Here is a 27907-nt window from a genome sequence, read left to right as displayed (position 1 = left end):
CACTAGATCCATCATTTTCTCTGATTTCTTCATCTTCTTCAACAGAGAGGCTTGTTGGTGAGCCCTGTTGTTGGTTTTGTAGAGGAAACATTTACTCCAATCCCAAACCCATCAGAGGTTAGTGCCGTGTTCGCTGTCCCGCTGGACTTCTTCACCAGAGAGAAGGACCACTACATTACCCATGGTGTTGCTGGGATGACTGGACCGCTGCACTCATTTTACTTTAGAGACCCTGCTTCAGAAAACCAGTATCACATATTTGGACTGACGGCTATGTTGGCAACATTGGTTGCTGTTCTCGCTCTAAAGAAAAAACCTCAATTTGATCTTGGTTTTGATCATGTGGATCCATTAGCCTTTTTCCAAAAGGTTCTGCATAAAAGACTGAGTAAGCTATGATTGCATTTGATACTCTTCTAGACTCCTGTAGCTAGAGTACAATATGATATGATTCTCAATTTTTAAGCACCAAATGTTTAAAAAAATTATGCACTTTTGTTTCCACTAGTAAACATCTCAATGCTTCCCAATAAAAAAAAAAAAAAGTTTCTTTCAAGTGCTGCGTTTTGTTTCATTAGCAAACCCTGCTTACATATGCATTTCAACTCAGAATTTGTAAGTTTCTAAAAGCTTTTTGAAGAAACCAACCACCAACACCAACTTAAACCAACCACCGTGGAGCCGTTGCCTTCCCTCAATGGCTCCACGGGCACATGCAGAGAGCACCCACTTTGTGTGTAAGTGGGTTGATGACATCACGAGAGGCACAAGAATCCAGGTGATGGACATGTATTGCATCAACACCAAAATACTGAACCAACATTTGGTGATCAGTTTTATATCCGTGTTGTAAACTGGTATTTTAGCCCAGGATAACTTGGCTACAGTTCCTCTGCATTTCTTGGTTTTGCATCAGAAATGTGATGTCACCCAAACAAGTTTTCTATTGGAATAAATCAGAGGAATTGGGTCAAGATGTAATTTTAATATCTTGTTGTGGTTTCTTACTGGTGTGTTTTAGGTTGTTTGCTTGGGATTTCTTCTTCGGGTTAAGGCAGCATGACTTCTTTAAGTATCTTGACGTATTCAAACTGCATAATGGACCTTGATATGAGAAACATACCGCATGTTGTTATGAACCATCATGTCTTAAAAGTAATCTTATCAGAAGAGCTTGTTTTGGGGGGTATTTGTTTCAGATGAAATAATTCACAACAAAACTGACTATAGTACCTCACCTTTTAGGTGGTGAACTATATCTTACATGAGTTTGACTTGACAGAAAAATGTGGCTAGTAGCTACAAATTCAAACTTAGATGTTTAAATGTTTATTAATTCATTTAATGTAGCAGCAGGATTACAGATATAAACAGAAGAGTATACAAATGTCCAGACAAAGGCAAAGTACATGTTAATAATAGTTCAAATGTATAACACGCTGGGGTTGACCTTTATCCTCACTGCAGGGTCTTAAGGCTAAGATACTAAAGCTCAAGCTACACAAAACCGATACAACAGAACCGTCGAAGGATGTGAAGTTGAAAGCAAACTAGGAAAAGTGAGCAAACTGATTATGCACAAGGTACAGCTCACACTATTGGCAAACAGTTAACTTATCATGGCTGCCCCTTTTGATCGAGCGTTTCACACCAACAAATGTTGACAAGCACACCAACACCAGGAAGTTTTCTACAAAAACAATCGCCACCGTCTTGTCCCTTTTACCTCACATTTACAAATCTCATGAGGCGTGAAAAAAATTATGAAAAGAATAAAATAAAATAACAGAAAACTACAGAAATGTGAAGCTGCGCAATATTTTGATCAAAATCACACATCTCGGTTAAATTACAAGAAAATATATCAGTATGAACTATGTTTATGACTGCTGAAATGATTACGGGTCAACACAGAGGATAAAAAGGACAAGGAGCAGGGACACAAAAGGGACGCCAGTAAACATAGCAGAGCAATGATTAAGTTGTCAAGGCACACAAAGTTCTGTTGAAAGCATCACAATTGAAATTCAAGATACCCCTGCAGTATATTTCACATTTAAATATACATGGATATTCACCGACATGACTGAAGGGACAAACCTCCCTCCACCCCCTGACATAACGCAAAGATGTGTGTGTGTGTGCTCTCTTCGCCACAGTTGAATCAATATTTAACAAGGTTCTCTCGTTTTTTTGTTTTTTTTTTAGGCCTAAATATACCGGCTCACTGGACAATGTGAAGGGCTGGACATGAAACCAAATCACCATCCGACAGAAAACAAATGAATGGAAACATGAATGACAGCTGGTGCCACACCGACCTATATTCCTTTTGCCTCAGAAAAAAACAAAACAAAGCATAAAAAATAAAAAAATCTCTAAAATGGTAATTGGTCCGATGTCAGATGTAGACCAAGCCAGGTGTCCACACCATGAGGTAAAATTTACATTCATGAAAGCGAAGTCACAGGTTGGCTTTCTGTGTTGGTATGGCTTTAAGAGGCATTAACCTTTCCACGGTTCTTCCACAACATCGTGTGCTCTTTTTAAAATCTCCCCTGACCGAGAGGAACGGAATGCTTGGGAGATGACGTGGCTGCGCTCTAACCTGATCTACAGTAAAATGGATGAGTCAAAGTGCCATTTGAGATGCATGACGTGAAAACTCAGTAAAAAAAAAAGAAAGAAAAGAAATGAAAAGGAGGACAACTTGGCCACACGTTGTTAGGTTTGCACAGTTCGGGTAAAATCAATGACGATGTCCACTTGATTATATTTCTTAACTTCAAACAGTTCACAGTACACCTGCGCTTCATCTCAAGAAAAGCACAATCTCAATGATATCTCCTGTGCCATGAGCATAAACCAATAAAAAAAAAAAAAAAAAGCTTTGTTTTTACAAAAATACTCTACACTCTGATACATGGATACAAAATTTTAAAAAAGATAAGTTACTTTAAAATGGATCACTAACAGCTGCAGAATATGACTATGACAATGTAAACAAAATGCATTTATGACCAATGCTATAAGAACATCTGAATGTTTATCAAATATTGGCTTTTTGATGATGCCAAATTGGCTACTTTTGAATATGGAAAGCAAAGCAGTATCATCTGCATTGAAAAAAAAAATCATCAGGGTTCCCACACAATATTTGTGTAAAAATTTTCTGACTTTCCCAGACTTATTTTTAAACACAAACGTCTGCTGTGTTTGGATTTAAAACCGGTAAATAAAATAAAAAACGGTGGAACGAAGGAGGAAGAACAGAAGGAAGTAAGTACTGCAGGAAGGTGCCAAAGGAGGACACAAGGAAGGAAGCCACCAAGGATTCTAGCTAGAAAGACAGAATTAAAGAAAAAGAAGGAAGGCGAAAGAAGAGCAAGTAGAGAAGGGAGGAAGTAGCAACAAAGAGAGAAGAAAACAAGAAAAGAAGGAAGAAAGGCATCAAGGAAAGAAGAATTTTAACTAAGAAGCAAGGATTTGAGATGGGAAGAATATCAGATAAAAAAAAACATGAAGGAAGGACACAAGGAATCAAAACGCGTGTGCAATGGGACAAGGAATGAAGTCCAGAAATATCAGAATTTTTCATGCAGATCTGGAAGATACAGAAATCAGATTTAAATCTTGTCCAGACTGCGTAGGAACCCCGAATCATGCACTGTATCAGATTGGTGGAAAGTACCTTTTTCGTCTTTTGTAAATCTGCTGAATTGCTTTCCACGGGAGAGCTGCATTCATCTGTAGAAATGAGTAAACATCATGAGGGCGTCCGCGAGGACGAGCCGGAGACGGGATGGCGACGAATCACAACGGGAGCTTTGGTACGCCTGGCTGCGCTCCAGTCCGAACCCACAACAAACAGCCAGCGCTGTGGACTCAACTTTGCAGACACAGTTTAAAAACAAAGCCAGTGCTATTAGAAATAGTTAACATCACAGCAGAGGTGCTCCTGCACATAGCACCATAGATAACGTCAGAAACTTCGGCCTCTAAGTAACAGCGAGCCCTCACTCAATATGAAAGAGACGAGTCGTAAAACTTCATCCGGTGCCACTCTGTACGCTCTACAAACGCTGACGAAAAACAAAAAACCACATCACAAACAAGACGAACGGCAAAACAGTCTGCAGTGAATCTGTACAAAAAAGAGAACTGAACGCAAATCCTTCATTTCAGAGTAAAAGATGAAAGAATATCTTAGATGGCTAGTCGGTGTGTAAAACACAAAAGACCCAATGAACCACTCAAACAGTGAAAAATCACAATGTTCTAGTGGGAATGGCTGCTTCTGGACAGGCTTTGACTGGACCACCGAGACTTGAACAGTAAGTTGACATTCTATATAAATGCTATAGCAAAAAAAAAATATGAAAAAAAAGAAAAGATAAAATGTGAAAATATTTGATTAAAACTTATTCATTGTTACAAAGACAACCACTTTCTTTTTTTTTCTCGTGTACAAATTCAGCTTGTTCCTTACAGAGCTGTGAACGGACGGATAATCAGGAGGAGCGGGTTACACAAAAAGGTTATAAAGTGCTTGAGATAAAATGTTTATAAAACCACACAACACTCTTGTTTTCACTAGTGGAAAGCTGCTTTCTGTCCACGATTAATTGGTAAAAACTACCAACACATCGAAATGAAAAAAAAAAAAAGAAAAACTGAACACAACACATAACATGAATGTTGTTTAAAATTCCTCCAGAAAGCTTTCACAAACCTACTAATGAGGCCGAAACATGAAAACACTGCATGGCGCCCACAAAAAGTCACATTATTCAACAGGCTGAACCTGATTTGTGATTGTGTAATGTTCCCCTCTCACCTGATTAATTTCACACTACATTTTAATGAGAAGTTTTATTTATTTTTTTCAGAAGCATGGATCAGTTAGAGGCATCAGGGTAAACCAAAATTTTCAAAAACTATAAATTCAAAAAGGAAAAAACAAACAAATAAAAAAAACTATATTTTCAGCCCCCCGTCACCTTTATTATGACAATTCTGTTTTAAAACTTCAGTTGACAAAGTACGACTAGCATGTCTGGTAAGCAGCTAACAGCAGGCTAGCTAATTGAGCTTTAAGTAGCTGGACTGGCTGAGAGAAGCCCCCAATATTTCATTCCTCTCTCTTACAAATAAAAAACTATTTCAGGCTGCTTGGAGAGATTTCCAGTTACGGTGTAGAAACTAGAGAAGCACCACCCATCTCTTTCATTAAGCTAAGGCTCTTTTTAAATTACAGTAACTATGTAACTAATATCCACTCGTTATACTGTTGGCGCTCAGAATGACGAGGTATAATATTCTGCTGCTACTAAATTAAGAAGACGGCTAGTCTATGTTGTTGCTTAAGACTAGATAAATTAGTAGTAAAAAATATGTCTTAATTTAGAAGCAGTTTGAATGTTTTAAAAAAAAAATAATTTCTGTAAAAATATTGTAAAAATGTGATATTCAAGGTTGTACCGTGAGAATCTCATCCCTTCCCATGCCTAGTTCAAGTAAAACAACTGATAGCTTTGTGCTTCTGTCCTCTTCATCAGAGGCACTTCAAATGCAGAACAAATGTATACTAGCAGATATTTAAAAAAAACACATCCTTATTCTCAAAGAAATGAGCAATTCAACTTACATGGATTTGTAGACGTGCAAATCCGAGGTTTGAGGAAAACTGCGAGAATTCTTCAAAGCCAAAAACTAAAACCAAAGATGCCTTCGATCATGAGCCGTTTTAGTAACATTACATTTAATCCTAAAGTTTACCGATTGACAGTCTGAAACCCTGAAGTGAAATGAAACCTCAGAGTTCACACATTCACAAAATGAGATTCAGCCTTTATCTGACATTCCATCCCTCTGCCGCATGATGTTTCCAAGTGGCCGACATTCTTTATGCCATCCCAGTTTTTTCTCCTCCCACACCTGGCGGGTTTGTTGCATCATTTCTGAGGCTCAAGTCATCTAAACACAGGACAAAAACACTGCAGTTGTTTTTTTTTTACATTAATGCATCAAGCAGTTATTCCGGGCCTCATTAACTTGCAGGATGGGTAATTACAAAGGTGGATTCAACAATTCAAGAGTAACGAACAATAGCTAAAATGAATAATGAATTAATAATGGCCTTTTAAAAATCCTCTCAAACCTCATAATTTGGGTTTTTAGTAAAAGGGCATATTGTTATTAAGCATTAAGATGATTTTGTTTTGTTTTATGGCATTGGCACAAAAACCAACACACCACCTTGCCAATTTGATGAAATGTAACTTTAAGCCACATGTCTCCCGATCCGTCTCATTGCTTCTGCAGACTTTCCAAGATGTCCTCGATTTTATCCATGCCAGACGTTGCAGAAATGGTCGCCTGCATCTGATTCTGTAAGCTGCTCTGTAGCTGTGTCTGCAGGCTGGTCTGCATTGGAGTTTGGGTGTTTGACTGCAGTGCATTTTCTAGGCTGGTCTGCATTTGTGCCTGAAGAGTGTTTTGCAGATTGCTGTGCATGCCGGGCGCGGCCTGGGGCATGGGCTGATCCAGCAGAGGCTGCATGTGACTGGAGTTCTGGGCTTGGGTCTGAGCAGGCAGGTTCGGTCCAGAAGAACTGAGCAACTGGGATGAGTCTGACAGAAAGAGAGAACAGGGTCATTTACTGAGAAATAAACCACAGTTATAACTGTGGCATTAAAACTCCAACAATCTTTAAAGCTTCATGAAGTTCAGGTAATTCTGGTTTTACAGAGCGGTGATTTTGTAATGCAAGGTGTCTGATGTAATGTGTCCTTCTCCGGCAACACCGATGCATCGGCGCAGGCGTCAAGCCCTTAGACAAAACCCCGTGTCGCTGCGCGTACTGCTTTCAGCAAGTCACATGAACGATGCAGGAACTGTTTCGAAATGAAACTGATGCACCAAACTGTGTTTATAAGGACGCAAATCTGTCAACGGGATGCACTTGCCAAAAGAATTCTTGATCTTTTACGGCAGTGGTCCCCAACCACCGGGCCGCGGACCAATTGGTACCGGGCCGCGCAAGAAATAATAAAATATGTCCGTTATATGTGTTGAGTCTGGAGGAGCTTTTATTTTGAAAATCCTAAACCGGATGCTGTCGGTTACATCTTGCGCGCCAACATGCAGCAGAATGAATAAGAAATCACAACAACAATGACTAAATTATGACAGGAAATATGCAATACTTTAATACAGCGCTAGGTATTGCGAATATTGTTAGTTATGATTTCTATTAGTAGTTTTGACATGTAGTCATATTTTAATTAATAATATAACTAAATTGTTTTAAGCTATGTTGCATTTCTCAATATTTTTTTTACTGGATGGTCACAAAAAACAATCCAGGTGTTTTTGCTCTCTTCAGCAATTGCAGCCCAGCTGATTTTATGAAAAAGAGAAATTTAAATGCTTTTTACGTATGACTGAATAATGCAATAATTATTGTAAAATACTTAATGCAAGATATTATTGAAATTTAAAGTTTATTTAAAAGTTTTTTACATATCTTCACCACGGATGGCGACAAATGTGGACCACACGGTAAGATGCCGACTACTCCACTTTAAAAGAACCAAAGTCTGCTGGTAAGATGATAAAAAAAAAAAAAAGAAAAGAAAAAAAGAGATTAAAACCGTCTCACCATTCTGGATGCCAAACACAAATAGGTTGGGCTGTCCCTGTGGCGCTACGTTGCCGCCCACTGCGGTCTGGAACAGCTGCTCCGGCGGCTGCTGGCCCGGGCTGGCGACCACGCCAACGCCACCCTGCACCACAAAGATGGTTGCAGTCGGAGCTGATGCCTCAGTGTTGAGCTCCTGGGAACTAATGGTCCCCTGCAGCCCTGACAGGGACGTCTGCGGGATGAACAGCTTCACCGGCTGACTGTTGGGAACCTGGCTGGGACTTGGGGTCACCTGCATGGGCTGCTGCTCCTGGAACAGGCTCTGCTGTTGGTTTGCGGCGGGCGCGGCGTTGCTGCCAGAGGAGCTCTGAACTTGGAACGACATGGGCTCGGATGCGTCCTGTTGGGGTATTCCAACGCTAATACCTGTGATGGGGGGCGCGGCTTGAGCCGGGGTGGTGAACAGTAGATCCGAAGTACAGAGGAGCAGGCCCGTCTGCTGGGGCTGAGAGATCTGGTTCTGGGGGACGGCGTTGGCCTGCGAGTGGTTTGGGATGCTCTGGAACAAGGTGCCCTGCTGGCCCAGCGGGAGCTGCTGCGGCGGCTGCTGGTTCTGCTGCGGGGATTGCTGCTGCTCCATTGGCTGGGACAGCTGGGTCGGCGGCTGGTTCTGGAACATGGAAACGGGCTGGGGCTGGCTGGATGACGTCTCCATGGAAGAGATGAAGGCCAGCTGGGGCTGCTGCTGCGGCTGCTGCGGCTGAGGGTTGGTGGACAGGAATATTGTTGACCCCGTGGGCTGCTGTTCGGACCCGAGGCCGCCGCCAGAGAGGACGGTCAGTGTGTTCTGGAGCAGGGCGGCCTGCACCTGCTGCTGGGAGCTCTGGGTCTCGGCCAGCGGCTGCGGCGACTGGAAGAGTTGCTGCGGCGGAGACGTGTGAGATGGCGGCGGCGTCGGGAAGCTGGTCTGGATGGTCAGCAGCTCTCCCGCCTGCTGCAGTAGGGAGACGGGCTGCTGCGACTGGGAGGAGGAGTGAATCTGGGGTTGCAGCAGCTCGGCTTGCAGCTGCTGCTGCAGCTTTTCCAGGACCTGCTGCTCCTGCTGCAGATTGCTCAGGATCTGGTTCTGCTGCTGCTGATCCTGGAGCTGGATGTTGTTCAGGACCTGCTGTTGCTGATTCTGCTGCAGCTGCTGCTGCTGCTGCTGGATATTCTCCATCATCTGCTGCTGCTGCTGCAGCTGCTGTTGGTCTTGAGGCTGCAGCATGAGCTGCTGCTGGATCTGCATGGTGCTGAGGACCTGCTGCTGCAGCTGCTGCTGCTGTTGTTGCTGCTGCTGCTGTTGTTGCTGCAGGTTTTCAAGGATTTGTTGCTGTTGCTGGAACTGCTGCTGTATTTGTTGCTGATGCTGCTGCATTTGTATCTGTTGCTGCTGCTGCATTTGTATCTGTTGCTGCTGCTGCTGCTGCATTTGTATTTGTTGCTGCTGCTGCTGTTGCTGCATTTGTATTTGTTGCTGCTGCTGCTGTTGCTGCATTTGTATTTGTTGCCGTGCCGACAGGGAGCTCTCGGAGTTGCCCAACCGCAGGCTGTTCATGTTCTCCTGGACGTGCTGCTGTAAGGACTCTGCCGACGCCGTCGGGTTGTAGAGCACGGAGTTGAGCTGCTGCTGCGCCACCTCCAGCACCTGCTCCAGGGTGGTGGTGCCTCCAGCCTGCAGCTCCCTCACCGCCCGCTCCAACTGGGCCACGCCTTCCTGGGGAAACAGGACCTGCGTCTGCTGCTGCGGCGGCGGCTGAGCGGGAGCCGCCATCTGAGGCATGGCTACGACCACGATGGTCCCGCCGTTATCGGAGCTCTCCGGAGAAAGGCTTTCTTGAGGGTCTCTGAGGAACTGCTGGGGGACTTCTGGCGTCACCGGGGGGATGGTGGTGTCTCCCGACACGGGAAAGGATGAGGCGGAAGAGATCTCTTGCTTTTGGATGGTGTTGAGAGACTCCAGGCTGGGAAAGACGGGGGGCGCCTGGGGAAGCTCAACGTCTTCAGGCTGCAGGGGCATGGGGCTCTCGAAAGCCTCCCCTCCTGGATGCGGGCTCGAGTTGAGCTCCAGAGTCTGCTGTACTGAGATCAGAGGGTCCGGGGACGACTAAGTGGAGAGAGCGCGGGGAAAGTTATCACCAACTGTCACCCTGATTGAGATAAATGTTTAAACAGAAAAATGTCTTACTTTGAAAACATCTGTGGGTTGAGGGTTGCTGGAGACCTCCATGGGTGTGTCCTCCTGCCGCTTGGAAGGCTGACCAGAGCAGTCGCTCTGCTCCGAGGACACGGATTTGATCTGACCGTCAAAGATGCAGGTGTTGACCAGCGACGTTCCTTCTGTTTTGACCGTCTGGCTGTTTGAATTATCTGGAGGAGTGAAGACAGAGCTTAGAAGAAGTTTTCAATCTCCGGACACCATCACACATTTCAGTTCATTTTTTGTGACAGATCAACACAAAGGCATAACTGAAAAGTGGGGGGGGAAAAAAAATTAAAATATATATATATATACAAATCTATCTATCAAATTTTTCTGTCATTTAAAAAAAAATAAAAAAAAATTGGAAAAGTGTGGCTTGATTTTTTTCAGTCGGATACTGATTTGTGTGTGTAAATTAATCTCAACAACTGTTCTGTGAAGGGATTTAAAAAAAAAAAAAAGCACACCACACTTTTTAGATTTTTAATTGTAAAATACTGCACAGTTTAGTTTTCCCTTCATACTTCTCCATCAGACAGCAACACATGTGTGACAGTAGACAACCATAGAAAGCCTCTGGCTATCAGATCAAATGCTGTTTAATCACTTGTATCATTATTAGCTCATTGTAAACTAATTTAAAATGATTTGTGGGACCAAATTAAGAGTTTGTCCTTTTATTTTTGTTGTTCAGCATCTGAACAGATTCTGCTCTGCCAGTCCGGTGGAGGTGAGAACAGCTCACTGACATCTAACACATTGTACCTTCACCCTCCCCCCCTCACCTTCACATATGCTTCTCTTTATCATTGCCTTTTAGTCTCTGTCTCTCTCTCCGTTTCCCTGCAGCTGTTCCATAACGTCAAGCCAAAAGTTATCCCAGTATAAATCTAGGGTAAGAGAATAAGCCCCAGCGATCTAACTTATAAAATGTACATGATTTAATTTAATCTCGGGTAAACGTTTCAGGTCTTGCTACAGCTGTTTTTCCACTGAGCGCTCTGAGGAAGAGTTGGAACAGCTCTCATTTCTTTTGCGTTACTCAGTACATCAGACTGCTTTTTTTTTTTTTTTTTTTTTAAAGCAAACTTCCTGAAGGCAATTCAATTCTTCTACCCGTTGCAAATTATTGTACCCGACTGTTACACAGGAATATGAAACGCTAAAGAATGACACAGACTCTTAAACTCACTGAATTACTACAGTGTGCAGACAGTACAGATAAGTTATCAATGCATGAACTCTAAATGGGATCTTTATGCACTTTGCTTCTGTAAGAAAATTTTTTCTCCATTTCTCCAGCTCCACTGGAGATAAAATGATCAATAATATTAATTCAGACAACCACAGAACCACATCTTCCAACCCACACAACTATTTTATGCCCTTATGTAAGACACTCCTCATCTCCTGACTTAATTAGACCCGTGCTTTGTAATTTGTGCATCACTAATTCATGTTTTTCCTTTCCATTTTTAAATACTTGACACACATAGCGCCAATGTTCATTTAGCTTTTGGCTTGCAGCCTGAGTTTAATGCTGTTGTTGTTGATTCTAAAATATTTATTCATTCTTGTCAAATGATCAGCCTTGGTATTTTTCATGGCTGAATTTAAAAGAAGTGGAAGAAAAAGTATGTCTTTGTTAAATCCTGATAGTAAAAAAAATCTGCCTAAAAACTGTTCAAAATGGGTTTTACAAGGTTCTATGGACATAATTCTGGCACATCCTGAGGGTTTAGGTGCCAATTCATATTTGAAGGCGTAATTAAATTACTCCCATGGCTATTATTAGAAACAATGAACAGAAACGGAGTGAAAACACAGCAACATGGCACCAGGTCGTTATTTTTCTTTGTTCGCTTAGTGGCATTTACATTGTTTTGATCATATTTAGGTTGAATTCATGCCACACATCTTACAAAAATAATTTGATAGAATAGAGACAGATGAGAAGATTAAATACATGGGAATGTCAAAGGCAACTAACTGCATGGCTTTGTAGTTGTTCTACCTGATTCTGGAGTGTAGGTGAAAGCTTGGGCCTCGTGTGATCGACCAGCATTGGTCATCACAAAAATCCCCACAGACACAGGAGAGGCGATGGACTGACTGTGGAATGGAGGAACGGTCACCACCAAATGGTTCTGGAATTACAAGGTCAGCTACGTTAGAGACAGGCGGACACGAGTGGTACAAACATTTAAACACACTGTGTCCTGCAGGGCTCTCATGCGCCTTGCATATTTCTGATTGTGGTACGTTCAACCACAAACTACAATGTTGGGATTTCATGTGACAGACCAACACAAAGTAGCACATAATTGTAAAGAGTTAGGACAATTGTTGATGCATTCTTTTGTGGGAGATTTCTTCCAGGATAATTTAGGATTACCGACGTAGAGGGGGTGAATACACAAGTTTATGATACCGCTTACTGGTTTATCGCATAAATTTCTATCAAACACATTGAAGTTTGCAATGCAAGGATATGAACACTTTTGCAAGGCACTGTATCTAGGATTATTAATCTGTATGTACCTGATGAAAAAGGTCAGTATCAATCTTCGCCTCAGCTTGCCAGGAATTATCGTCTACGGAGTCGAGAGGAAATACTGTTTTTCATTTCTCGTCATTCGTTTAAAATGCAAACAGGAAAACTCAGAAATGGAAAAATGAGACCTGGAGACACCAATAAACTGTCCTTAGTACCTGCAATGTTCTCCTGAAATATGACTTTAGTTCCTTTGAGGAAGTTCTTCCCAATTATAAAAACCTCTTCGCCTCCTTTCACTGAGCCGCTGTGGAGGCTCTTCTTCAGGATCTCTGGGAGTCCAGCTGGCTGGGCTGGATGGAGACGGAGTCAAAGAGTAAGATTTTAGGGTGATATTCATAAATTAATCCAAAAAATTTTTTTGGCCAAAAAACAAACAAAAAAAAAAAAAAAAGAAGCCTGCCAACTCACTGCAGAGAATGGGTGATGAGGGGACCTGCAAGGTGAGCAGTGAGCCATCGGGTTGGGGGATGTTGACCCTGAAGGCCAGCCTGGCTCGTGTACTTTTCTTCTTGGATCCCGCCACCCCGATTCGTGCCTCCACGTCTGCGTTACGCAGCTTCAAAATCCCCACACAATCCACACTGCAGACACAACACGAGGAGGAGAAATAAGCCCTGCGTACTTCGCATAAGCATTATGGGCCTCCATGTGAAATAAAACCGTCGTTTCTTACGCTAGCGTCATGTCATTGCTGGGTTCCAGAGGGATCTCTATAACCGTTGTGCCGTCTATGTCCACCTCCTTACAGGCAGTGGTGTTGCGTCCCGTTACCCGACACGCCTGATAAAAACCGTGAGGCTTCACTCTGCCCGCATCGTTAGCAACAAACACCTGAAGAACCACTGGTTCGCTAATGCCTTCCAACTGTGGACAGAGCATTAAAAAAAAAAGAAGAGGAGAAAATAAATGAATGGAAACACTAAGCTTCAGAAGGTTAGTACATATTTCAGAACGTTTGATTTAGATTCAAATATGTAAAAGAGAAAGTACACCGAATAAGAAAAGACTGAGAACTTTATTCTTTAAGCCATTTTTCAAATGATGCCATCCACATTTTACCAACTCGATTATTTTGGCAGTGGAGTCACTTACAGAACCCAAAGATAAATGTAAACCTTTAAAAACACACTAAAGAGACAATTCCACAGTTTTTTTTATTTATTTGAGGGCAACATTTTCCATTGTTCCTCTGGTTCCTACCCTGAGATCTCCTTAGATGTCAAAGCACTCCTATGATTTCTATTAAAACAGAAAGTTGGAGCTGCAAGATTTTGAAAGTTATTAATTGGTTTTCATATCAATCCATTCTTTATGCATACAGACCTAACTTTTAGAATATTTTTATCAACATAACAAGTGCATTACTAATTAAAATATCACTGAAAAGTACTTCAGCATTTTAATACTGAAATGAAACTTGTACAATACAGACTCAATGAAAACTGTGATCTATTGTTGGCCAGCTTTTTTAGCAATTACCTTTTGTAGTGTTATCTAACATTTTATTTTCCTGAGAAATAAAACTTTGATAAACTGTAAACAATGACCATCATTATTAACAGAAACAAATGGCCGAACTACAGAATCACCAACAGGATGGTCATTGGTAGGATGTTTGGGGTCAAACCTTGACAGTGGGGAATCCTTGCTGAGTGCGATCTTTAACTGAACCTCTGCTGCCCTCCGTCAGGTACCGGGCTCGGTGTTGGGTCTCTGGCTGCACCAGGATCTTCAGCTCCTTCCCGTCACTCCTCTGAGGAAACTGGGCAGACAGTGAGCCACCTTTCACTGCAGTTCCTGAGTCAAGAGAGCTGCACGACAAAAGGACAGATTCAATTACTGCAGAATAGAAAGAAAAATAAAGAGCTTCTATTGTACTGCTACAAATAATCAAAGCTAATGTCAGAAATAAGGTTTGAAGACGGTCCACACCTTGCAATTGAGCTGGTCTTGTCTGTACTCAGCTGGGAGAGGACAAAGTGAGGACCCTTGGCACTATCCGCATCAAACACATCCATGCTGTCCTCCGGAGGGGTCGGCTTGGGGCCCGGTCGCTGGCGAGGGGTCCGTTTCCTGGATTTGCGTGGCACTTCCGTGTTGTCATTGTACGAGACGGAGCTGATGATGCTGAAGTTGGACACGGACTCGTCGGCCCACATGCTGCTGCTGTGCTCCGAGTCCGGACACGCTGCCGCTGCGACGGCGGGTTCCTCTTGGCACGACATTTGGCTGTCGTCGAACAGATCTTCGGGCGGCGGCGATATGTTCAACACGGGCCTCCGCTTTGACGGCGTGTTCTGCAGCTGCTGCACGCCCAGCCCCGACAGCACGCCAGTCCCTCCGTCTCCGCCTGTGGGGTTCGCTCCGCCGCCACCTCTGCTGGGCGCCGATCCGGCCGCCTCCATGCCTTGCATCTCTGACGCTCCGGGCCCGTCCGCTCCCGTGGAGTGGAGGTGCTGCGAGACCGTGAGGTGGTCTGAGGAAGAGGTAGAGGGGCTGGAGGTGGAAGAGGTGGCATCTGTAGTAGCACACACAGAACAGGTTAGCACAGATGTTCAGCACAGAGCAGGCTAGCAGTCCCATTCAAGCAGCTGAATTTGTGCATGATTTGTTCTGATTTCCCCTCTTCCCAACTCTAATTTCAACAGACCGTTTGTCGGTTTTACACTCTCACTGTGCATGCGAGAGCTGCCAAGCATTGATCAAATAATCTGAAGTTAAAGTTGAGAAGGGTACTATTGGTCCCACAATATTTTTCTTTCTTTTTGTTTGTTTGTTTGTTTGATTCCTGTAAAAAAAAAAAAACCCTCCCAATTAAAAAAAATAAAAAAATCAATGTGACAAAACTGACATGCTTTGTTTACAAAAACAAAAGCAAGCTACAAATTGTTACATACACATTGCCAGAAAGAAACAGAACAAAACCTGGTCAAACTTTCTTGTACAGCCAAATTTTGCAAGCTGGATAAATGTGGCGCCAAATTAAAAAAAAAAAAGAATAAAAAAAAAAAAAAAGAATTGCCAGGGTTACATCACAGTTTGTGCAATGTGCATTCAAGTAGAAAAAACAGTAGAGTTTGAGCATGCCAATTGGAAGATTTGGTTGGGACTGAGCGTAGCCATGGAGACAGAATAAACAAGCCTCTGACCTATGGAGCAGTGAACTGCAGACCATTTTATATGCAGACACTCCCTGCCTCAGAGGGAACTTCCTGCAATAAAAACGAGACAGCCAATGAGCAACAAGAGAGCTGATCATTCAAGACTCATCTTCTGTCAATCACTAAATTGGATGAGTGAATACACTGAAGGAAGGACTAGCTTTGGAAGTCGACCATTTTTAGACACCTAGAAGCATGTGCACTTTGTTAATGATGATCTGTGAGACATTACAGTAGTCATGCTTTTGATCAGCGCTGCTTAGGGCCAGCTAGGCCAGACAGGACAGTGATAAGGTAGCATTAAAACAAAAAGCGCTCCCTCTGACACGACTGCTGACCAAGTTAGTTTCCTCTTTACATCTGTCTGTTAGAAGATCCCTCACAGCTGCAGGTGATGCTGGCAGTCCTAAACCATGACCTAAGATCAGACTGTTTTTATTCTGGTTTGCTAAAAGCTTGTAAAAAATATAAAACCAGTGACTGCCAAGGGGCAACTTGACGGTTTCACCGGAAGTAAACACCTTTATGTTTATACAAACAGTTGGGAGGAAAATGGACAATTTAAAAGAAAGGATATAGTTTCATTCAAATAAAATAAAAATATACAGGAGCAGAGGATTTCTTTAATGAACTGCTAAGCCATCTAATGTATGCTTAGCACAAAAAGCTTTGTTATGATTCTTGGTAAAAGAAATCTTACACCGCTGGAAAACCTGTTTATGTCCTTTTAAATGGCTCCATATCTGTAATGATTGAGCAGTAGAGTTAAGTAGTTCAATAAAATCTTGGAAAATTTCTCAAACCCTCTGATAAAGTCAAACTGCTTATTCCGCTTTAACTGTTGTTTGACGTCAATACTGGGTTTGAAAAAACAAGACACAATGGAAATTTAACAAGTCATTCCTTTGACAAAGTGTTGATGCAGTAGTATGTAGAAGACGCCTGGCACTGCGTTTACATTCTGGTCACACACTGATGTTGGACAATTTCCCATTCCTCAGCCAGCATATGGTTTAAAAACAAAAACAGCGAATGTGTTTCTGTCGGTCACTCTGGCAGAACCTGTTCACTCAAGCAGATCTAACAGGTGTTCTACAGGGGGTTGACCTGCAGACAGGTCATCCCAAGTGTCATCATCGTGGAGCACAAGTGCTTGGCACTAATTAGTGGACATGTGGGTTTACCAAATCTCATCTGGTTAACTCAGTATGGCATTAGCCTTTACAATGACAAGTTTTGTTTTATTAGTGAGAGATACTGCCCCTCGCCTCCACAAAGTCGTTTTGCATTCTCGGACATAAACAGGCTTTCAGTGGTTATTATGAATTGCCAAGAAGCATTTTTACAACAAAGAAATCATAAACTAAACACACATTTCATTACCATTTGTGCTATATTTATGTCTTTCAACTGTCTATAGAGCTTTGAGTAAAAAACCCCCCCAAAAAACAACAAAAAGTAGAATCATTAAAATGTAGACGAAAAAAAAATAAAAATCAGGGAGACGGTAAAGAACATCTCATTCCAAATGTTACCATGCTATTAAAGTTAACATCAATTGGAATGATTCACAGGAGGACAGGTTATATTTATTCTTAACAGCAGTCACAGTAAATTAGTCACCGAGACTTGCATTTTATAGCTGATGTAAAAAAAAAAATATGTATTTGATGTCTGTCTAAAAGGAAACTCAATGATCTTTATCTATTTTTCAGTTTCCGTTTTAAACAGAGGAGAACTTACGTCAGAAGGTAGCCCAAATACATCATTACCATAGACTATTACGCTCATTTTTTGAAAGGGCCAAGCATTCAAGTGACTGAATAAGATATTTCAGTGAAAATCTCAAATTGTGAAGTTTAACCAATTAGAGGTATTACATTGGATATAACCAATAATAAATAAAAGCAGTCAGGAATCATATAAAACAAAACCCAAATAACATGGTCGCATGACTGTGCACATCCTCTTATAACCCAATATGTGTCTCTGCTTACAATTAACCAACCAATCTATCTCCTTTTCTGACCACTTCTGACAGGCTCTGCCTTGTAGCAGTATTAATACCACATCTCCTCCTGTATTCTTCATATGTTTTTTGTCTAGAAAAAGCTGGAAGTTTTTTCGAGACAAAACCCATCCACTTCTGGCCAAAATTTGTAAACACAAATTATGAAGTCTCCCAAAAGGACGCTACGCAAACATTGAAACATGGTAGTGGCAGCATCATGGTTTGTGTCTGGTTCTCTTCAAGATTGCCGACACAAAACCTTATAGTTTCTGTTAGAAGGCTTAGGATGAAGAGAAACGCTGTCTTTTACGACAAAAGCAAACATCCAAAAGATTCTAAAGAGTTAGAGCAAAGTTTTGGAAAGACTCTGGATCTGCAGATGCCCCCACAATCCGGCATATCTGAAAAGTGTTTGCAAGGAGGACGTCAGGATGTAACACGCTGATACAGTCCCACCCAAAAACAGTGTAATAAAATCAAAAGAGGCTTCAAAAAAGTATTAGAGGGTGTGCACACTTATACAAACATCTTATTTTACTTCCCAAAAAAATAAAAAAGATTTCAATTGAGTTGTACGGGTTACAAATGACCTTAATGGTGGAAAAAGATCTGAAATAATCTCACTTTTTACATCACAAAACCTGAATCATGTTAAAGTTATGTAGATTTTTTTCCTATCCACTGGAAGTGGAGAGTTGATTGTTAAAACCCCCTCTAGGTACCAGTTCATGACTTCTCTGGGATCAAACCTTTGAGTTTCAGGATCAAATATACAAAACCTCTGAGTTTGGGAAGATGGAGATGGATTATTTTAGTTGTATTTTGATCTGGTAAATCCAAAGCAAATCCAGCTGCTTCAAAAGCTAAGTATTTCCCATGCTGCTGCTGAGGCAGTGCCATGCATCAACTCTATTCAAGACGAATGCAGCCATAGATCTGAGATATAAATCAATCAAGGAAAGCAGCTTTTATAGGAGAAATAACTTCCCAACGGTTTTAATAGCGGGCATCATGGAATAAGCGTCAACTTGGTTTTAAATATAACGACTTCATTATCTAACCAAAATACCAAAATTCTGACTTTAAACCTAGAATACCACAGGTTAGTTACAGTAAGGCTGGTGGAGCAGCAACAACAACAACAACAAAAAAAACCCAACAGGCCCAGGTGAGAAATTGAAAAGATAATTGTTCAAGGTATTTTCTAATTTAACTGGTTAATATTAATAAGAATAAATCTTAAACCTTAGTAGCCTTGTGATGCTACATCCCCACCAAACATATTAAAAATACGACTACTTAACTAAAACATAGAGGTTTATTCATAACTAATTTGGCCTCAGGTGAAAGGGTGAAGTTGCCCCCCAGACAATCACAAGGCCATAATTGCTGCTTCGCCCCTGCTGACTTAGGGAGTAGATTGGAACAGGAAAACTACTTCCAGATCAGGGCTTTTCATTGGCTGGATGGATATCTCACCTGAGGCCAACGTTGCAGAGGGGGGAGGTCCCGCCTCTCCCCCGCTCTTCTGGCTCATGGTGGGTGGGTCTGTCTGGGTGGACGACGGCTGAAGCTGGAGCTCTTTGGGGAGGAGGTCATATACTGACTCTGCCATAAAGGGTGAGCAGGAGAACATGCATTAGTTCAGTGGAAAGAAAAACATGCATCAGAATGTCCATTATAGAGCTGTGTAACTGGAGACGATAAGGCTGCCCTCTCAGGTGATGCACTGCAGGCTTGGGTTAAGACTGTTTAAGATCAACAAGACAATTGAAAACTATTTTCACAAAACCTGTGTCTGCAGATTAACAACAACAATTTTTTGAGTATAAATTTTTTTTTAAATTGACAGGGAATTTGAAAATATTAGTTGATAATTATGTGTTATTGAAAGATTGGAAGAATAATACCTGCACACCAACTAAAAATGCAAACATTTAAAAAAAAAAAGACTTAAATAAGTAATGCTTAGCCTGGTGGGGGCACAAGTGAAACCTGGCGTTCCACCAGGCTTATAATCCACTGGTGGAAACCCTGAATACAAAAGTTAGAGGATTCCTACACATTTCATTATATGTCAAAATGTCATACGTTTTGTAGACTAAAACTTTCAGAGTTCACACTTTAAAGCAGTTTTTTTTATTTTTACAAAAACCAAATAATTAGAATAATTTGTGGAATGAATTTCAAATGCATTACTTTCTTTAAATATGGAACTTGCTATATTTGGATAGACAGATGACTGGAAAAACAAATGGACAAAAGACTGGATGGACAGAACTGTGGGGAATAAGTGTGGAAATGCAAACATTTTTCCATACACTCTATCCATACCTCAAAACACTTGAATCATACGCCAGACTTTTCTGTACCGCAAACTGAGAGAACCTTGTGGATCCATTACAGAAATAGAAACCCTACAGATAACCCTACAACAACGCTGATAAACTAAGCTAGCCTCCTGCAGTGCAACAACAGCAGAATAAACACAATAATATTTGATTCGAGCATAATTCCTAGTTGAAATGTCCAACCTCTGCAATAACATGGGACTAAACTACATTTGCCGGCTGAAAAACACATCAGTCGGCAATTCGGTTGCTAAGAAACAGGCACCTATCAACACTATGTCACAGATATTTCAGCCAGGAGTTGGGAGCGGGCAACATGTGTAGTAGTCATCTGACACTTGGCACCGGCAGCGTCTTAACAGTGACAGGAGACTCGATCTCACACTTCTGTGACGTAAACGACGAACACATCACCAGTCATGTTATAAATGAAATTTAATGAGTGAAACTAGTTGAAACATATTATGACTATATAAAATTAATTTTTAAATTACTAAAAGCTTTATTTGTTTCTGCATTCATTGCAGATTAACTGCCAATCCGACATGACCTCAGTCCAAACTATAATCATTGGCACAGAGAAGCTGAAGTCTATTGTATGTGTGTTCAAACATGCACAGAAGCTATTTGTCTGCTGCAGCAGCAGCCAGAGGAACAAAAATCTTCATTGTAACACATGACATGTGCAGTAGCAGGAACTCGATATACTTCTGTGGAACAACAGAGAGACATCACATGAGAGGGACCAGAACGGCCGTTTATGCTGTGATCCGTTGTAGGAGGAGGTTCACGGAGATTAGGTGACTTGGATCGACCTGAACAAAATGACTCTATGCTGGGTTAAAGCCGGTCCTCTGCTAACAAGTATATCACCATTTTATTTTATTGTCAGACATGTGTGATTAGGAATGAAAACAAGACACAAAACAGGCTTATTAATGTATTCAAATTGGGATTAGTGTAGGTAAAGAGTTAGGTATAATAAAGAAACTTCAAGCCAAAAATGCTCAAAATCAGTTAAATATAAAATTTAACATCATTATTATTCAAAAAGTGAATATACTAGTCGATCTAATCATTTAGTTTAGACATATTTTAACCATAATGCAGAAGATTATGGAATTTTTTTTTTCAAGCATTAGATGTCTTGAGGGGAAATGATAGCATCCTTGTGGTAGTTCCTGCTGGTTTGAGGGACGTTCTGCATGCAAACCAACATTTAGGTTTATGATTGAAGAGGCTCAATTGAAAAACCTCCAATCTCATTGCTTTTCTATCCAACAATCACTATTTGAACAGGAAATATATACTGATATACATGCACATTTAATAGACTTTGCAGTTAGTCTCTTTGACTAACTGCAAAGAGAGGTTTACCATCACAGGTTGGGTTGCTTATGTCCATAAATAATACTTAAATCAGGTGACCAGTGGTAGCATCTTCAAACGTTGTTTAATCTGTAACATGTTGAACCATAACAGCTTTATAGTGATGGAGAGCATAGATACTGGATGTAATTGGTTTAAAATTTTTTATCTAATCCTCTTTTGACCTAATCTCAGAACCTCGTATTATTTAGACTTTATTTACATTAAAACAATGGATTTAAATGTCACATCGAGGTGACAGCACAAAGTGCTGAAAATCAGCTATCTTTACAATATTTCTAATAAAACCAAAATAAAGGTGATGTTACTCGAATGAATTTGCAGTGGTGCCTAACTTGCGACAGAGAAAATAAAAACGCCGTCTAGTAAAGTTTAAATTGAGATGAGTCAAAACTCTGCAACAGAAAAGTCACCCAGGCGGAGGTTTGACTTCAACCTACACCGAGAACAATTAAATTATGTCATCTCATAGTTATGTGCTGCTCACATTACGCATGCCTCAGATGTTCTGCCAAGATACAAGGGCATCAGTCGGTTTCTATTCTTTGCAGCAGGATTGTGGCTATGTTAGGGCGAACTTACATGAAAGGACGAACCAAAAGGCTATGTTTTAGTTGCAAATTAAAAAAATAAAAATAAAAACATGAATAGCAAGAATTTACTTTAGTGCAGAGTTATAGTTGCCTTACAAAACAAAAGTAAGTCAAGGTGCAAAACACAATGCACTCAAAAAAAAAAAACTACAAAGAATGCCTTTTTTTAACTATTCACCTTGTTTTTTTGTGCTTTTAAACAAACAATATAGTACAACTATCAACCCCATTTTTGTCTACAAATAATATAAAAATAACCAACTATATAGGCTGAGCTGTAACCAAAAGACTCAATGAAAACAAACCAGTTGTACTCTTGTGACAACAGGAAACAATTTCATCTCTTTTACTTCACATACTTCCTTCTATTCACTCTGCAGTTTTAGGTTTAATCCTCTATTGTTTGAAATTGTAATCTCTCAGATTTCTACAAAAGGGATTCATTTTCCACAAACACATCTGAGAAACGCTTTATTTTCTCTGAATAGTCAACAAACCACACTGCTAACTACCACCAAGATGGACTAGTAATACTTAAAAAAAGTGCAAATGAGTTTACCTGAACACTTCTGTGTCTTGTTAGAGCTGAGAGAAAACAACTCTGGTGCCTAACTGCTGCAAACATCGACTTGTGGGTGGGTTCTCAGACTGATGGCCTCTACGTTTAGAAACTGACTATTACTGCCAATGTGGACATTATGCTGAGTGGACAGTCCACCATATCATTGTGTTGGTAAGCAAAACTGGAAAGAAAAATGGAGATAAACTCTATGAAGACCTTTTTCAAATCTAATGGTGAAGAAAACTTCACTTAGTAGTCGGCCAACTTGAGCCAAAGACTTTTCATATACAATATTAAAAAAAAGAAAAGAGAAAAGGAAAAACAACAGACCAAGTGATCACTTGTTGCTTTAACAGAATAGTGTTGACGCTGTGTTAAAAAACTGAGCACAAAGTTGGGTCGGAACATCGATCTTTGAATCTAAACATACTGTTAAAGAAAATAGATCATCATTGGATCAACTACTGGGAAATCTGTAGAGATGTTTACTGACAATCTGGTGTTGGCTGGTTTCTAAATTGATTGTGGAACAATCAATTTACAAATATCATAAGTAGGCTGCTATGATATTTATAGATGCTTGTTATTTCACTATTTTGTACCCATTGTAATTCTGGCCATGTACCTAATTTTTTAGCCACAAAATGGTCCCATCCCACTGTGGCACCTTACGGAATGTTTTGCATCCCCTTTCACAAACAGGAATTTAAAGTAGTTTCTATAGATTATACTTAGTCTACTGTGAGGAAATTGGCTTATGCGACTACAATATGTAATACGGACATATACTTTGCTTTGATCAGTGTCTACAATCTCTCAGTTCTCAACAGTCAACTGGACCAAACAGAGATCAGAATCACTGCCAGAGAAAATAAACAGTCATAAAATAGAATGTGAGATTGAATCATTTTCAGGAGTAATTATCTCCATAATTTATAAAAGTAAAGCCACACATCAGTTTAGGTACACTGGTTTGGTTTACATGTGCCTAAACCAGTGTGGGGCCACATTGATTTGTGAGGTAGGTATTCTAGAAATGGAAATGTGAAACAGCTTTAAAAGGTAGGAAAAACTGCAGTCCACAGATTGGAGAGAATTTCAAACATGTTTGTGTCTTCACTGGTTTTTGAATCCGTCTCACTTTGAGCCAGGAGAAATTTATAACAAATAATGAAAACATTTTTTAATACCAAGCAGACCCAGAGAAACCTGGGACTAAATGGACTGCGTAGCCAGCTGTCTTCCCTACACATACACCAAGCCTCTCTCTAGATATTTCGGATAAGCACTTCTGCTACCTAGATTCCAACACGTACTCCCACTCTGATACTCACCCAGTTACTGAGATATAAATAAACAGTTATGTTGTCGAGTGTGACCATATGGCAGTCTCACCTAAACATTTCAGGGTCACAGAGCTTTCTGTTGGCTTATGGAAGCCAGGACAGATGTGGCACCAGCAGGCAGGTTCAGGTTTTGTTGGGTAACAACGCCAAGGTTTTAAGTGATGACAAAATCTGGGTCAGGCTTAAGATAGCAGCTCTTAACCATCACAGTGGGGGTTTACGAAAGCAGGTTTATTTCATAGGGTACAAAAATGTCGACTGCTTTCTGAAATAGCGGTAAATGTTTTCTAAAAAAAACAACAACTAGACAACAAAATTACTTGATTTTTTTTTTAAAGCAGCAGTTTTACAAAGAGGCATCTCATTATTTCAGAAATGAGCAGTGTGGAGACAGTTTGTGGAAGTTGTAATGGTTTTATGGTGTGAGAACATTCACTGTGATGCTGAATGTTTAACGTTGAATGAATAAGTCCAACAAATCAGCAAAGAGATTTGCAGGAAAATATGAAAACAGATTGAAGTCCAGCAGTTTTCTGTCTGAAAACTACATGAGGAACATATACAAGCAAAGCATTGTGTAAGTACACACAAATGTTAAAAACTAAACAGCATCATGTGTGTTGTACTAAAAATAATGATCTTATCTTACAGAAGATACACTGAATACTTTTTTGTGGCATTCTTAAGTCTGAGATTGGAGATTTTGTGCACTCGAGAGAAAAAAACACAACTCCAACATTACTGAATGAGTACAGGAACTAAACATTACTGTGATCAGGCCTTGTGATTTAACAATTCAACATTAAATATGAAACAAAAAAGCACATATTGAAAGTCTTGGAGTCTTTTTTATTAGCTCATTTTAAAGTTTTATTAAGTACTGTTGCTTGCACATACCCAAATCTTACTTTGATTGAGTCATTAATTAGCTTTTGTTAAATTAATTTAAAATGTTAAACTATCATATAAATGTTTAAGTTCTTCAATGTGTGGAATTGCAAAACACTATTTAAAAACTAGAGTCCACAGGGCTAAACCAGTTGTTAAAAACCACAAATTTTGACTAACTCAACAGACAACTCTTAGCAAATACATCACACTATAATCATAACCTTTTTATATATAGATTGTTCCTGCAAACCAGTTTTGTCATCTTGTGTGACGCCATTGCCTACATTCACATCCTGGCTCTTTTTCCCCCTTTATGATCAACCAATATCTCGGGTTATTTGTCAAACCAATTTGTTCAATTCAAAAACTAATTGCGGTGCAGAGAAAATAGTTGCCAATCTCTTCATTGCTTTTATATTTGCAAGTCATGATGCTGTAAAGCAGTGGTCCTACTTTAATAATCAACAGACAGGAAAGGCTGCAGTGTGGTAGTCTTTAGATAATAAATGAACATCACAGCCTCTCAAGAAAAACAGTCTGGCATTCTTCATTAATATCTAACTGGGATTAAAGTGAAATAGAAACTCATAAAATCACAGTGCGATTCAAAAGCAGATACCTCATCTCAACCATGTGGTTATAAAGATATTGTTATCTTTAAACGGCTTCTGGCTGTAAATCACCAAGTAAGTTGATCAAATACTACAAACATGGTTATTTTTTAAAATAAAAGACATCACACAAGCCAAAGGAGCCAGGGAGAGGTTTATGTAAGGCACTATGTTTTCAATTTTGTGCCAAACATCTTCTGTTCTTAATAACAGCCCATGACACATGTCAAAAAACATTCTGTTACTTTTATTTTAACAGTTCACACCACCTTCCTCCAAGTCTAGTGACCTGTTCCTTCTGAGCACGCCCCACCCAATAAACTTTAATGTAGAGAAGCATTTCTCCTCAGATGTTGCACCAGAGTGATTCTGGTGTGTTTTTGATCCCTTGTTGCAGCATGTCATCCACTACACCACAAACTCGAGCTGCCAAGCCAACTTTCCCTTAGGTATAAATCGACTGTAGTGGCAAGCCACTACCTTGTTTGCAACAGCAGCGGGTTAACTTCAACTCTTTCCCATCAAACAGAGAGAGACTGTCAGACTTTGCTTTAAAAAGCAAATTTGAGTTATACATAAGTCCCCCTTTATAAAACAAAACGCCAGAGTCAGAGTCTCAAATATTTTTTGTTTTAGATTGTTTTTAAACTGGATAAAATGTACATTTATGACAAACCAACATCTGCATTCTGTGAACATCACTCAGACAAGATGCTTTTACAGAATGGAGTACGGTTTATTTCGGCCTCGGGATCCATTGTAGCATCCATTATTGTCTAAGTAGATCATGCTCAAACATATAAGGTCGAAACCCTTTTAGCTAGAGGGGCTCTATGTCTGACCATTGTCTTATTGTACTCCATCCAGTAGTATTCCTCAGATGTAAAAAAGTATCTGACAAAGAATGGTTCAGAATCTGGCAAACACCGCTTATCCAGTATGGTATTTAGTAAAGCCTTGAAATTTGCATTCTTGATTTGAACCTAGTAGCTTAGTACTATTCTCAATATCAAATGTCCTTACTTATGATCTTATGCTATATTTTTAACCACACTGTTAAAAAAAAAATCTGACATTTTAATATGTCCTGTGGTGAGAAAACATATTTAAATTTCCCTGTGTGTTTGTTGAAAAGGAAAGTTACCTTTAGTTACTGCTTTAAAAATCAGTCAATTAGCAAGCTAAAATATGAATTAACCTATTAGAGCAATAAGACTTTCAATCATCTCTGGATCAAAATGTGCTAATTTCAATCAAATTCCCCACTGATAACTGATAACAAAAATAATCCCGGTCTTTATTTTGAATATGCTACAGCACAAGAATAGCCATTTTCCAGAAACTAATTCATATAATTTCTCTTGATACAAGTTTTGAGATGACTGACACAACATAAAGACCTGGAAATAAAAGTTGAGCTCAATGCCGACACTAAGCTACAAACCAAGCTAATCACACAAAGACATGATGAAAAATGTTGGTCTTCATCGTCCAGCTACGCCCTCCTAATAATAACAGAGCAGTTGGCTGACACGTGTGCACCAGTATTAAGAGGCAGATTACATTTCAACTCCAGCGGGCAGCTTTATACGCACCCTGGAGGGGCCATCAACTTCATACTTTCATTGAAACTAGAGAATGTGGAGGAGGATAACTCTGGGTCGGCTCCACTGAGCAAACCAAAACAAAAGAGGGGCTGTCTGTCACGTTAAACAAAAATTATAGGAATACACAGGAGTGCTTTAATGCCTTGCACACCAGTCAGTGTTTAATGCACATACCAGCACGCACACACACGCGCGCACACACAAATACTGTGTGCAGAATCCGAGCAGGACTTAAGTACCTTAAACCGCTGAACAATGTAGTTACAGCAAATCGACCTCACGTAGATTTACGTTAGCTCTTTAATGAATCCATCATGATGCGAACAACTAGCTGGCACCTAAATCTTAGCATGACGACAATATCTTATTATTTCAATCGAACTCAGCAGATTAAGATGTTTTTCTACGCATGTGGCATACAGGTTGTTGCTCTCCAGCCCACCAACCTGATAACTGTGTTAGCTCGTCTTGCTAAGAGCAGAAAAGATGCTAACCACAGCTAGCTAGCAGCTTAACATTAGCCGTTAAGACATTCATTTTGGCTACCGATCACATACACACAATCGGAGCCGAGACTCCACAGAAGCCTTTCTCTACTAGAAACTTACCTTTAGAGTATAGAGATTTAGGGGAATTGAGGTCAATATCCGAGCTAAGGAGGGATATAAAATCAGAGGGCATCGCAGCGCTTCATCGAGGGGGAGGAGGAGCGGAGAGTCTTCAGTGGAAACGGAGTCGGATAAATCCTGCGCTTCAAAGGCCAAATTCCGTGCTGTACATAGTATAGCATCGAAACTATTTCAGAGAAACCAATATAAAACTTCCAATTCCTGAAAAAAAATCCCGTTATCTACAAGGTCTCACGCTTATGAATGTGTGTGTCTTTGCTGATAGACACGTTTCGCCCAACGAACACACACAAACACACACTTGACTACTGT

The 27907-nt window shown here is 40.4% G+C and overlaps 2 protein-coding genes across 7 annotated transcripts in view; one reads left to right on the top strand and one right to left on the bottom strand.

Annotated features, from left to right (window-relative positions):
* The window catches only part of nudt7 (nudix (nucleoside diphosphate linked moiety X)-type motif 7), a 3725-nt gene extending 826 nt beyond the window's left edge, over positions 1 to 2899 (top strand). For 2 of the 3 annotated variants that reach the window (XM_044125372.1, XM_044125373.1), the window contains exon 4: positions 46 to 2899. In XM_044125372.1, the coding sequence (XP_043981307.1) occupies positions 46 to 399 (354 nt within the window). In that variant the 3' untranslated portion in view covers positions 400 to 2899. The remainder of the gene's footprint in view (positions 1 to 45) is intronic. The other variant, XM_044125374.1, reaches the window with a different exon arrangement.
* On the bottom strand, positions 1314 to 27907 carry nfat5a (nuclear factor of activated T cells 5a). 4 transcript variants are annotated; one of them, XR_006371364.1, is made up of 13 exons: positions 27575 to 27907; positions 19096 to 19224; positions 14377 to 14962; positions 14072 to 14255; positions 13118 to 13308; positions 12853 to 13025; positions 12600 to 12734; positions 12429 to 12481; positions 11902 to 12034; positions 9873 to 10054; positions 7664 to 9791; positions 6259 to 6632; positions 1314 to 5976 (listed from the first exon to the last, which is right to left on the bottom strand). XR_006371364.1 is itself a non-coding variant. In XM_044125369.1 (12 exons), the coding sequence occupies exons 1-12, from the start codon at positions 27645 to 27647 to the stop codon at positions 6310 to 6312; spliced, it is 4290 nt and encodes a 1429-aa protein (XP_043981304.1). In that variant the 5' UTR covers positions 27648 to 27907; the 3' UTR covers positions 1314 to 6309. The 4 variants fall into 4 exon arrangements, 3 of the variants coding, with proteins under 3 accessions (XP_043981304.1, XP_043981305.1, XP_043981306.1); XM_044125369.1 differs by having other exon boundaries at positions 1314 to 6632; XM_044125370.1 differs by lacking the exon at positions 27575 to 27907 and adding an exon at positions 15594 to 15656 and having other exon boundaries at positions 1314 to 6632; positions 19096 to 19214.

The sequence above is a fragment of the Gambusia affinis genome, linkage group LG08, assembly GCF_019740435.1.
Source record: "Gambusia affinis linkage group LG08, SWU_Gaff_1.0, whole genome shotgun sequence".
NCBI classification, from domain to species: domain Eukaryota; kingdom Metazoa; phylum Chordata; class Actinopteri; order Cyprinodontiformes; family Poeciliidae; genus Gambusia; species Gambusia affinis.
The sequence above is the reverse complement of the archived record's forward strand: the minus strand, read 5'-3'. Positions and strand labels throughout refer to the sequence as shown.

Excerpts from the sequence above, each read along its gene's own strand:
- nfat5a (XM_044125369.1), bottom strand. The coding sequence starts at position 27,647 with ATGCCCTCTGATTTTATATCCCTCCTTAGCTCGGATATTGACCTCAAT. Across the intron at positions 13,309-14,071 it reads AAGGATTCCCCACTGTCAAG|TTGGAAGGCATTAGCGAACC; the intron begins GTTTGACCCCAA and ends CTCTGTCCACAG. Across the intron at positions 9,792-9,872 it reads AACCCACAGATGTTTTCAAA|TCGTCCCCGGACCCTCTGAT; the intron begins GTAAGACATTTT and ends CTCTCCACTTAG.